The 11847-nt window shown below is 44.1% G+C and overlaps 1 protein-coding gene across 1 annotated transcript; it reads right to left on the bottom strand.

Annotated features, from left to right (window-relative positions):
* Positions 1-10812: 10812 nt before the first annotated feature.
* LOC148907126 (uncharacterized) lies at positions 10813-11656 on the bottom strand. The gene is made up of 2 exons (XM_089036800.1): positions 11366-11656; positions 10813-11165 (listed from the first exon to the last, which is right to left on the bottom strand). The coding sequence occupies exons 1-2, from the start codon at positions 11379-11381 to the stop codon at positions 10813-10815; spliced, it is 369 nt and encodes a 122-aa protein (XP_088892926.1). The 5' UTR covers positions 11382-11656.
* Between the last annotated feature and the right edge of the window lie 191 nt (positions 11657-11847).

Below are 11847 nucleotides of genomic sequence, written 5' to 3'. Positions count from 1 at the left end.
GTCTTTATGAGTTAATATCGATCTGAAAGTCCGTAGCTAAGGAGTTCAGAAAAATGGTGGTAGTAATAGTTCTCCTACCCACCCTCCGGCAAACACTGTGTAAGATGTAGGAACTAGAGCGGCAAGGCGTCTTTGACAAGCCCTAATAAGTTTCATATTCAAAGCTCGAAAATGAATTTGACCTGCATAATAAGTCGTAAACTACATACGAAAATCGGGATTTCACCACTATCCTACTGCTTGCCCCGATGGCTTGAGAACGACAGGACTTCAGCTAGAAAAAATAGATAATGTGGCAAAAAAGGTTACCAGGCGGTCAGCCTGACTCTAGTTCTTAAATGCACATACAAGATATAATGAGGTTCCTTGGGAGTTTGCAAGACCACCTAATGTATAACGGGCGTATTATCCTCAAACAAACGAGCAGTACGCACCCAATACAAACAATGGTCCACCTAACATGGTGGTATCACCGATTAGGCCTTATATACAGGAGAATGCGACATCCTATGGGGACTCCGTTATTTCGCCTCCCTTGTCCTTCATAAATGTGTTAGATCCGTTAAAATCCCAAAATAACTTGTACATACACACCAAGATGTGTTCATTAGATAAATGAATAGTGTGAACAGACCCACGTGAGGAAAAAAGAGGAGGAGTAAAGAAAAGAAAGGGGGGTGAATTGTCCAGATGGCTTGTCAGTTACATAATAAAACTATACTGTTGTGTTCGAAGACATTAGCCGTTTAAGGTTGGTCTTGGAACACGACGGTAAGAGTGCACACTGTGGGCACTGACCGCGTGCGGTATGTCCTTCAAGGTGAGGAATCACACACATACGCAGCTATGTAAGGTCAGCGGTCGATGGAAGTTCGACGTTGAAAGGAAGGTAGATGCTAATCCTCTGTGCGATTAGAAGTCATCCTCATGGGCGGTTAAGTATTGGTCTGCTACGGCGGACCTCATTTTTCTGTTATCTGGTAAGCGGATACGGTAATTAAGACGCCTCCTACGAATGCTGCGATTTGAGGATCATATATCTTTATCAATTTTTCCAAGCCTTTCGTACCGCCAGGTAATGGCTCTAAAGGACGTGGTCCGTCGTATAGACAGCACCAAATATGTTGTCCGCTCCGTTGACAAGCCGCAGCGATCGCAAATAGGCCTCCCAGTGTTCCCTGTCCTCCCATTTAACGCCCTCAACGTCGTCAAAGCCCTACAAAGGTTTGGTCAATTTCCTTCTTACGCTTTGTCAGCGCCCGGGAGGTTTCAAGGGGGCAACAGCGTTCGGCTATGTCACCGTGGGTTTCGCAGGCAATACCTTCTAGGTGGAACGGCGGCAGCGGTACTTATGCCAGTTCTCTTCAAAGAAGGGCTCATCACAGCGGGCGGCAGTAAGTTATTTAGACAGACTTTGGTTGTCGCGGTGATATTGTAAGGGCTTGGAGGGTGGACAGCTTTTGACCGCAGTCACCGCAAAGGGTGCTTATGGGACGGTATCAGCAGTCGCTCCATATACTTACAGATTCTCTTTGTGTTTTAGGATCTGTGGGGACACCAATGCCCAACGAAGGATCCTTCGGGGAATACCTTATTACAATGAGGACAGGTGTATTTTTTCTCCTCACGAATTATGCAGTCGGCAGGTAGTTCACATGTAATGCAGTCCATATATTGAAAGGGTAACTAGAATTCCTCCCAGGCTCCTGCGACTTAACTTCGACGTAAGGAGATCTTATTAATGTCTTATTATTCTTTCTTAGGATACGTTACGTAAAGACTTAACTTCGACGTAAGGAGATCTTATTAATGTCTTATTATTCTTTCTTAGGATACGTTACGTAAAGACTTAACTTAGGGTCCTTAATATTATCCTCTTTTTATTTATTATATTAAGTAATATTAATAAGATATCATTAAAGAATAATAAACAATCATTAAAACTAAAGGCCCTAAGAATATAAGCCTAATAACATTCAAAACATTAAGGAATAATAACCAATCATTAAAACTAAAGGCCTTAAGAGACCCCTACCCTATCAGCAACAACGAAGTAGGATTCATTAATAAGACATAAAGAACACCCTACTATAATGACGTGCAACGATTGCAACAAACGATTCAGTTCCTTACAGCGACTTAACTATCACACCCGAAAACAAGGTCTGCTTTAAGCAACGCGCAGCAACGACATGCGAACATTGCAATAAGACCTTTACGACCAGCCAAGCTCGTTCCTACCACGTCAAAAACAAGGTCTGCTTTAAGCAACGCGCGACAGAAACGACATGCGAACATTGCAATAAGACCTTTGCTACCGCGCAAGCTTGTTCCTACCACGTCAAAAACAAAGTCTGTCACCGAAACAACGCACACAACCTTACTTGCGAAGAATGCTACAAGGTACTAAGCTCTCCTCAAGCACTAGCATACCACATGGAACACAGAGTCTGCCTCAAATCTCTTTGCAAAAGCTGCAACGCATCCTTTGAAGATGCCTGACACAAATACAGATGTAAACGATACGACCTTTCAGAAGTCGTCTGCGAAGAGCATGGCGACGTAGCAGAACGTTGTTGTCCAGTCGACACGGTAAGGCAATTAAACAACCAGAAAAAAGAAATAGACGACCTCTTTGTGAACTTCGACGTCACATTTGAAAAGGTCGCCTGGGAGAACGTAAACTACTGGAACGACACTTGCGATAAGTGTGGCTGCGTCAGGAAGGAACAACACTTGTGGCAGTGCTTATACGATCCATCGCAAGCATGTACTTTCAGTCGCTATGCTGAAATGCGTATGAAAGATGCGCTGCTACAGAAGGCGGAAATGCTACGCCAGCAACGACGATGAGGTTCTATGGAGGATATTGAATGAAGTCCTTAACGGACTCCGCAGCCCAACCCACTATCGTTAAAACCGCACCAAAACCGTTCTGCACGCTTCAGACTACACATTTCATCATACAATTCCTGCACACGCTCTTTTAACCGATCTATCTCTTCCCTTTGCATTTCTATGGTGTCTTTTTTATCCTTTGCGTCGGCGGTAATCCTTCTTACTGCTTCCACTGGTTCCATCTATATATGAACCCAGATCACATGCCTTGTAACGCTCTGATAGTAGGACCCACCGGCTGTGGAAAGACCCAGTTCATCGTGGAGCAGCTATTAGGGCCCTTTAGATACCGCTTCGACTACATAGTGTTATTATGCCCCACCTACGTGAATAACCGCACCTGGGAAGGCATAGGAGTGAAAGATGACGACTTCTTCGTAGATATTTTAGACCCTAACGAGTTATCCAACCATTTGAAGTTTTGGCACAAACAATTCCCTAAAGATACACAGACTTTACTCATACTGGATGACATTGCCTGCGGGGACGACGTAAAAAAGCGTACCTCCGAATTAGTGAAGCTCGCTTTCAGCGGCAGACATGACAATATTAGCGTTTGGTTGCTCTCGCAGCAGCTTACCAGTGTCTCTAAACCCTTCAGGGAAAACATAGGCTCCCTGGTTGTATTTTATACACCCAGTAAGTCTGACCTGGAAACCATCTTAAGCGACTACGGCGGTGAGATATCCAAGGAACAGTTGCATGAATACATGCGGCAATTAAAGACGCATCAACATTCCAAGATGATCTTCTCTTTGAGGTTTCCGTATTCGATAAAGACCTTTAACTCCTAATGTATATGGAGATTGAGCAGCTCTTAGATGAAGTCCCCACACAGTTAGACGAAAGTAACCTCAAGGAACAACTCAACATCCTTGTGTCTTCGGGAAGTGTAAAGAAATGATAGGCAAGGAACTTACCCATGAGCAAGTTAATAAGTTGTCGGAAGAGGAGGTTAAGAAGTTCCATAAGAGGTACGAGGCCGCCCTTGCAAGTAAGACCACGGACGCCGTCGCAGATTCCGCTATCCGACTTGCGACTAAATTGCTTGGACTTGCGCTGCCCATAGACGACGTGGAGCAACTGCGGAAGGACATTAGCGAGGACTATGTCATCGCCCAAGAACTTAAGATAACCTGCGGGTGGTTGTCTTTGAAGTGCGGCAAGTTAATGGCAGTAGCCTCTGCGGCATTGCACGTAGCTCAGCACGTTGACTTGAAGGAGGTACTAGGTTCCTTTGGAACATCTTGGAAGGACTTCAAGAAGGACAGAGAAGTTGAAAAGGTCTTTCAGGTAGCACTTGCTGATAATCAAGTCACCTCAAGTACTTAGTCAAGTCATTATGAAGTCATTCTCAAGTACTTAGTCAAGTCGTCCTTAAGTCGTCTTAAGTACTTAGTCAAGTCATTGTTAAGTCGTCCTTAAGTACTTAGTCAAGTCATCCTTAAGTACTTAGTCAAGTCGTCTTAAGTACTTAGTCAAGTCATTGTCAAGTACTTAGTCAAGTCGTCTTAAGTCATCCTTAAGTACTTAGTCAAGTCATTGTCAAGTCGTCCTTAAGTACTTAATCAAGTCATCCTTAAGTCATTGTCAAGTCGCCGTCAAGTTATTATCAAGTCCTTCAAGTCCTTAGATATAAGATGAGTGGCACCGAAGAACAACCTCAGGAGGAGCAGAAGATTACCAAGCCTAAATCTGCAGGCAGAGTTGCCGCGGGAAAGAAGCTCGCGGAGATGAACAGGAAGAACAAAGCCAAAAAAGAAGAAAAGGTGGAGGACGAAAGCGAATCCTTTTGGAATCCCGGCTATGTCATCGGCGCGTTAGGAATTGCTATAGCAGCAGGCAGCTTTTACTTACAATGGCGGAATATGAAGCCAGAAGTAAAGTGGGAGGCCCCAACATATCACGCACCTGTGGAGGTCAGAAAAAACAAAATCCCTGAAATGGAATAATAACCTTCTCGCTTTGTAATATAATGTCGACCGCGTTGTTGAAAACTGTTGAAGAAGCAGCTATTATTACTTCCATCGTTGCGGGTATTGGTTGGGTAGGTAAGAAAGTGCTCAAAGAAGACTTTACTGAAGACCCAAGCAAGAGCTTCGCTAATTTCGCTAAAATGACCGCTGCCGTTGGCGGGGCTATCTTGCTAAAGGATTACCTACGGAAGGAAAAGTACCTACCTAACATATAATGGTTAGCTTAGTCGCAGGTGGAGTTATTGCAGCTTTAGCATTTACAGGAGCTAATTATGGTGGTAGATATCTGGATAAATTAGTTAGCGGTGATAAAAACGCAGAATCTAACGCCGAAAGAAAAAGGCACGACTTAGCGCTGGAGAAATATCAGCGGGACGTGGCGGCTTGGAATAAAAAAAGACAAGCCTACAGGGATTGGTTGGATAAGAATTACCAAGACAAAATGCAGGCGGATAAGAACTTCGAAAACACAGACTACGCCTTCAAACTTTATTCGCAGGCGCACCCAACAGTGGTGTTAAAGAAGCCTGACTTTAAGAATTACTACCAGCCTTCTAAGAAACAAAAAAATAGTGAGTTGGTCTTCGTAGGAGTCGCAGGGCTGGCAGGAGGCGTGGCCTTGGCGTATCTAATATAATGATCGTCTTTTTGGAAAGCGACAAGAATGACTTTACCACTTATCTGAATCCTCCCATCCGCGCGGAAAGGGTTCGGTTGGTTAGTTGCTCTTTGTACAATTCTTGGTATAATTTGATTGGCGGCTTTGTCGTTGATAATGCCGCCAAACCAAAAATACCAGATTCCCAATACACACCTATAACACTGGCTAAGGAGCTAGCAAAGCATGGATATACTCTTACCACAGGATTACCCCATGAAATGACATTTAAGAAAAATAATGGAAGCGCTAATTTGAAGGACAGTTCATTGGTAGAACTCCTGGGTCTTACTAGTACCCACGATAAATAGCGGCAGTACATATGATGTAAAATGGAAAGTTGCATCCTCTTACGAAGTCTATTGCGACTTGGTCCATAGTTACAACAATGGAGAAAAGTCTTCTCTTATGTCCAAGTTTCTACCCAAAGGTAATCCATTTGACCTGGTAGAATACACCCCCATTTCTTTGAGCTATGACTTGTCTAATTTGGTGGAAAGCATAAACATCACCATTAAAGTGGACGGAAAGACGGTGGATTTCAATGGACGTCAAATCAATCTTGTTTTGGAATTCATATAATGGGCCGCGTAGAGGACAAACTCAAAAGGATTTACTATGGACCCGAAGGCTATTGGAAAGGAGCGTCGGCCATCAAGAAACTCGCGACCGCGGCCAGGGTATCAGATGAAACGGCTAAGAACTGGTTAAAAAAACAAACCCTCTGGCAGGTTTATCTTCCCGTGCCCAAGTACATTCCCAGGCCCAGCTTTACCGTAAATGCCCCTAATGAAGTTCATCAGGCGGACTTGCTTTTCTTGCCGCACGATAAGGTGAGAAAAAAGACCTATAGATACGCTTTGACCGTAGTTGATATCGCAAGCAGATACAAGGACGCCGAACCCATAACCAGCAAGGATTCTGGGGAAGTCGCAGAAGCCCTAGGTAGGATTTATAAGCGCGTCTTGAAATGGCCTAAGCTGCTGCAAGTGGATGCGGGAACGGAGTTCATGGGCGTGGTTACTAAGACCCTGAAAGACCACAGCACTAAAATTAGGAGAGCCAAAGCTGAGTACCACAGGGGCCAGAGCATTGTTGAAAGATTCAATAAGACCTTGGCTGAGCGTCTCTTTGGATACCAGTATTGGAAAGAGCTGGAAGATCCATCCAAACGCAACAGAGAATGGACTCAGAGGCTCCCCCAGGTCGTCGCGGCTTTGAACAACGAGGCGGCCAGGGCTACGGGAATGAAACCCAGAGATGCCATAAAAAAGAAACACGTGGAACACAAGTCCTACGTCAGAAGTTCAAGGGCGGTCTTCCCCCAGGAAAAGAAATTAGGTGATGTCACGGTTCGATATCTCTACGAGCCGGGTGAATTAGAAGGAGGATCCAAAAGAGCTACGGATCCTAATTGGTCTTTTGAAACTTACCAGATCCGAAGTGCGATAGCTAAGAAGGGTCAGCCCATCTTGTATTATCTTCACGATGGCCCCACACGTGGGTTCGTCATGGAAGAACTGCTTATCGTGTGATGTCCGAATGCTATCGTATGGATACCATCATCACACATCCACCTCTTACCGTCAAATGCAGACAGTGACACCTTCTCCTGCGTAACGTTGTGTATTTGATGTCCGTAGCTGCGCAGGCTGTTCATCTTATGTCGCTGTTCCTTACGCGTACGCAGTACCTTCAAGTAGGACTCGTGCGTAATGTCCTTCTTAACCACGTATTTTTTTACGCCTTTGGCTTTCTTTTCTACACCGTCCAGCTTTAGCACGCTGTACATCTTAGGTTTCAGACCCACGTATTCCACGATGGGTTTTCCTTTCATCTCATCCTTCATTTTCCCGATTACTTTCTTGTTTTTAGGGGAGTAAAGAAAGTGGTCGCGTGGGTAATCGCTGGTGTCGTATTCATCGATGTCGGGAACACAGTCTTCGTAAATGTCTTCCGTCTGCACCTCTAGTATCAAGGAATCGGTGTCGGTGTATAAGAGGCGGCACTTATCACCGTATTTCGGTTTTAGCTTGTCGTAGTAAAACTCATACATGAGCAGCTTTGATAGGTCTAACACTGCAAACCCCGTGTATACGGGTTTATTCAGGAATAGATTCGCTTTCTTCATGTGAATCACGTAGAAGTTTAACATTTCTACGTATCTAACGAATCCAGGCTGTGACACGTATGCTTCTGCTTCCTCTCTGGTGCTGGCTATCTTTATGCTTACGCGCTTGCGGATGTTCTCCATTGTCTTACCAAATACGCTATTGTTCATTAGTTTAAACAGGTTCTTTTCGAAGTCATTCTTTGCCTGCGTGCGCTTTTGTGTGTTAAAGTCAATGTAGGAGCGCATCCATGGTTCCTGCGTGAACTTCAAAACGCGATGGATCTTCTTCACGCGTAAGCCGTGGCGCACATAGAACTGCAGGTTGCGGTAATGCACCACGTACTTCTTCTTGTCCATCAGGTTCATCGTTAGCTTCCTGTAGGGTTTGTAGCCAGGGCACATTTCCCTCTGCAGCGGACTCAGCTGCTTAAATGGTATTTCTATTGCTTCTGGTGCTAATGGGAACTCATTGTGCGCGTCGTGCAAGTGCTCTGGGTATTCCAGGTCCACCTCCAGCACGTAACCTTTGTCGTCTTCTTTACCTACGTTTAGGTAAAACTCTATGGGCTTTATGTTGTCCCATTCGAAGTCGCGTACAGGTAAGTACTGCGACATTGCCCAACCGTAGAGGTTGTTTGCGTCTAAGTAGAAGATGTATGTGGTTGGCTTCTCCGGGTCGTACTCCACCGTGGGATTGTTCGCTTTTGCGTATCGTCTGCTGGGTCCGCAAACACCGCCGCGGATACCGTCTTCCATAAAGCGGTACATATCGTATTCCGTTAGGAAATCCAGTTGCGCGTTTGTCTTCTTTAGAAGCGCACTCCAACTAAGTCCAGGAGCCGTGTAGAAGTTCGCTGGATCCAACCCGTAGTATTCCATTGCCATCTTTCGAAAGCTTTGGAAAACATCCGCGAGCAGCACTACGTCTGAACGTAGGTAGATGTCGTGGTATTCTCCCATATTCTCACAGGAGTACTTTTCCCACACATCTAACGCATGCTGGTACTCCTCGTCCTTTATACCGGACTCGTTTAGGGTGCTGTAGAATCTCTCTTTGGGTGGTAGGGGCTCTTCGAATCGCTCCCAGGAATCCATGTATTCGTATGGGTAGACTCCTTTCCTTTCCGCGCCGTATTGACTGGAAATGGGGAACTCCGTGTTGTATTTAACCAAGTTTGCCAAGGAGTCCGCCATAAACTGCTGCGAGTCTAAGAACTTCAGCTTGCCCACAGTTACGGACATGTAGCGCTCTTTGTTGTTGGGTATGCATTTGACGTCGGAGCCGTCTGTTCCTTGTAGTAGCAAATGGGAGTCGTAACCGCGGAGGTTGTGAAAGAACACCGGAATCTCCATATCTGGATTTACTTTGAAGTTTATATTGCATTTCCAATGAGCCGCTCCTCTGTATTTACCAGTGATGTGGCAGTGATCCCTAACCTTATCCACATAGAAATCCTCAACAAATGCTTTGTGGCAGTGAATGCAATGCGTGGAGGGCTTTCCCGGCTTCTCACCCTTCTTAGCATACTTCCCGCATTTAAAATGAGCTTCTCCTAGATACTTTCCATCTTCATCCCACGCTTTCTTGGCTCGTCTTCCAAACTGAAGAAGCGTATGTTGGCAAATGTGGCATTTCTTTGCCTTGGTAAAAGCCTCCTGGTTCTCTTTGGTAAATACCATCTTCTTTGGGCGTCTTAATTGTTCTCTTATCTCTTCCTCCTCTTCTCGCAATGCTTCTAGAAACTCATTAGCTGCGTTCTTACCTCGGTAAATTACAGGAGGGTCAGCCTTACCGTCTGATCTGACTACTATGTAACCAAAGGAGCAAATCTCGTGTAATCCCACCTTATTCGTGGCACCACTTTTCTGCTCTTCCTTAGTTATCAACGCTTCAAAGTCTGCATATATCACGTAAGGCACCTGCATCTGCTTTTGATGGTCTGAGTAGGATAGGTTCTTATCTGTGGGCATCTGGATCCGTTGCGCCACTTCTTCGACTCCGCGACATATTTCATCGTGTTCCTTTAGAGCTTTAACGCTGGTAAAGGATAATAAGCAGCAATCGCAGAAGTATTTCTTACCTTTGTGTTTGGTGTGTCTGTAAAACAGTCTGCTAATATGTTTAACCCACGAATAATGTCCGCCGTGGTAGAAAAGGTGTATTCGTTCTCCTTTACTCTTTGACAACACTAGTGGTACTATCGTTTGGTCTCTGACTCCATAAACGTTAATTGCTAAATCGTTTATTTCCTCAAATATGGGGATGTCTATCAACTGCATGGGAAATTCCACACCATCCCACTCTAAATCGTCTGTGGGATACTTACTTGTCCTACAGGGATCCTTATCTACTGGATACAGCGCGGATCGTATTGCCCACATAAAGCAGCGGTTGTCGTCATTTTTTACGTTGACTATGGCTTTTTTCCTTTCTACCCACGTTGGTAGGGGCACGTAACTTCCTCCTCGTATTGGTACGTACCTTGCCATGCTAACCTCCATACCTTCTACCTCCTCCACTGTCCAACCTGATCCTTCTTTCGTGTAGTTAGACAGCGACTCCATTATTGCTTCTAAGGCTTCGCTGAGTGACTTATCCAGATTGGTGGACTCTAATATCACTAACGACTTTGATCGCAGCATTGCTGTCGTCGTTACCTCATCTTTTGATAGACTCACTTCTACCATTATACTCGCTTTCAGGGCTCCTAATTCTTCTATACCTTTTCGAAGCGTTCTCTTGACCTTCCTTTCTGACTGACGCCAAAACTGTCTAACGTCAATCTCACCGTTACCGGGTATTGACACCGTTTCGAAATTGCTTTGGGATTCCATCTATATAATAGGAAATATCTTATACCTAATTCCAGACCCTTTTCAGATCGTCGTAGTCATACTCACAATCCTGACAATGCCAAAACAATTTAACCTTAGTCTCAAACTTCTTACCACATCCACAATCATAGCTGCTCATACATTTCGTCTTCATCTTTAAATGCTTCTTCAAGTCCACTTCTTTCTTAAAAGTTCTCTTACAATCTTCGCACTCCATATATAGACTAACATATTTTACATAGACGCGGGATGCGGGTAATCGCGGTACGAATCGAGGGGGGTACTTTAGGCGGGTAATCCTCCGGTGGTCGTTGCGCTGGAACCCCCATCCCCTATACTACTAGGCTAGAAACGAAGCTAATAGCTCCATTAGGGGTAATGCCTATCAAACCCTTGAGTGTAGTATTACTCTTATAACTAGAATAAAGCTGCGACTGAAGTAGTAGGGAGGTAGGTGTTTGAACAAAAATCTCTGTACAATCTAAAATGACACGTGTGCTTGCATAAAGCTTTTTAAAACCTTCTGGCATAAACCTATCAACATCTTGCCTTGAAGGCCAGATCACTTGACTACCAAGAAGAAAATACAAAGGATGATATCGAGAATCTCCGTTACACAAGGGAACACAACAATGGTACGAAGAATTTTTCTTGGTATGTGATGGCTCGTCGGGAGTTCTAACATCTACAGCGAATATATGTAAACATGGGTTAGTCTTGACTTTAGACGTGGAATCACTCTCACAAAAAATAAACAAATCGTCCATTAAAATGCCGTCCAATTACAATCGATCACCATTCACAATCTAAACTGTTATTTTAGAGATTTTAGAAGTCCAATAATTGAAAAGAAACCAAAAAAAAGGAGAGTTTTGAAGTACATACCTTGCGAAGTCGCCATGTTTTTCAGCCGTCGAGCGGGCCGGCGGTGACAATTTTTTCGCGATAACGCGAAGAATATCGTTACTTCGAACCAAAAATCGAGTCCAAAGGAGAGAATTTAAGATTATCTTACTGTGTTTGTAGATAGGGCAAAAGGATTAAGCGTTTTGAACGATGAAACTATCGTATAAAACCACGCGTGCTTGACCTATTACAACTTTTGTTTACTGGAAGGCTTGCTCTCCAGTTTTGTGTTGCTAAGCGGTATCCAAGCACGTGACCACTAGCTGCAAAGGGCCTAAGTCGGAACGTTCAAGTGAAATTGAAACACCTAAAAACAACTAGTCCAACAAAAATTTGCTAATATACAAAAGTATTGGTTAAATTTTATGAATATCAAATTGTAAATAACTTTCTATAAAAATCTAACTTTCTATAAAAATCAAACGAGTCAACATTTTTTTCGAATTCTCGGAAAGTGTTTA

This window comes from Actinia tenebrosa, unplaced genomic scaffold (assembly GCF_029948245.1).
Source record: "Actinia tenebrosa isolate PJP-AT-01 unplaced genomic scaffold, QUT_ActTen_1.0 PGA_scaffold4__44_contigs__length_22323623, whole genome shotgun sequence".
In the NCBI taxonomy this organism is placed as follows: domain Eukaryota; kingdom Metazoa; phylum Cnidaria; class Anthozoa; order Actiniaria; family Actiniidae; genus Actinia; species Actinia tenebrosa.
The sequence above is the reverse complement of the archived record's forward strand: the minus strand, read 5'-3'. Positions and strand labels throughout refer to the sequence as shown.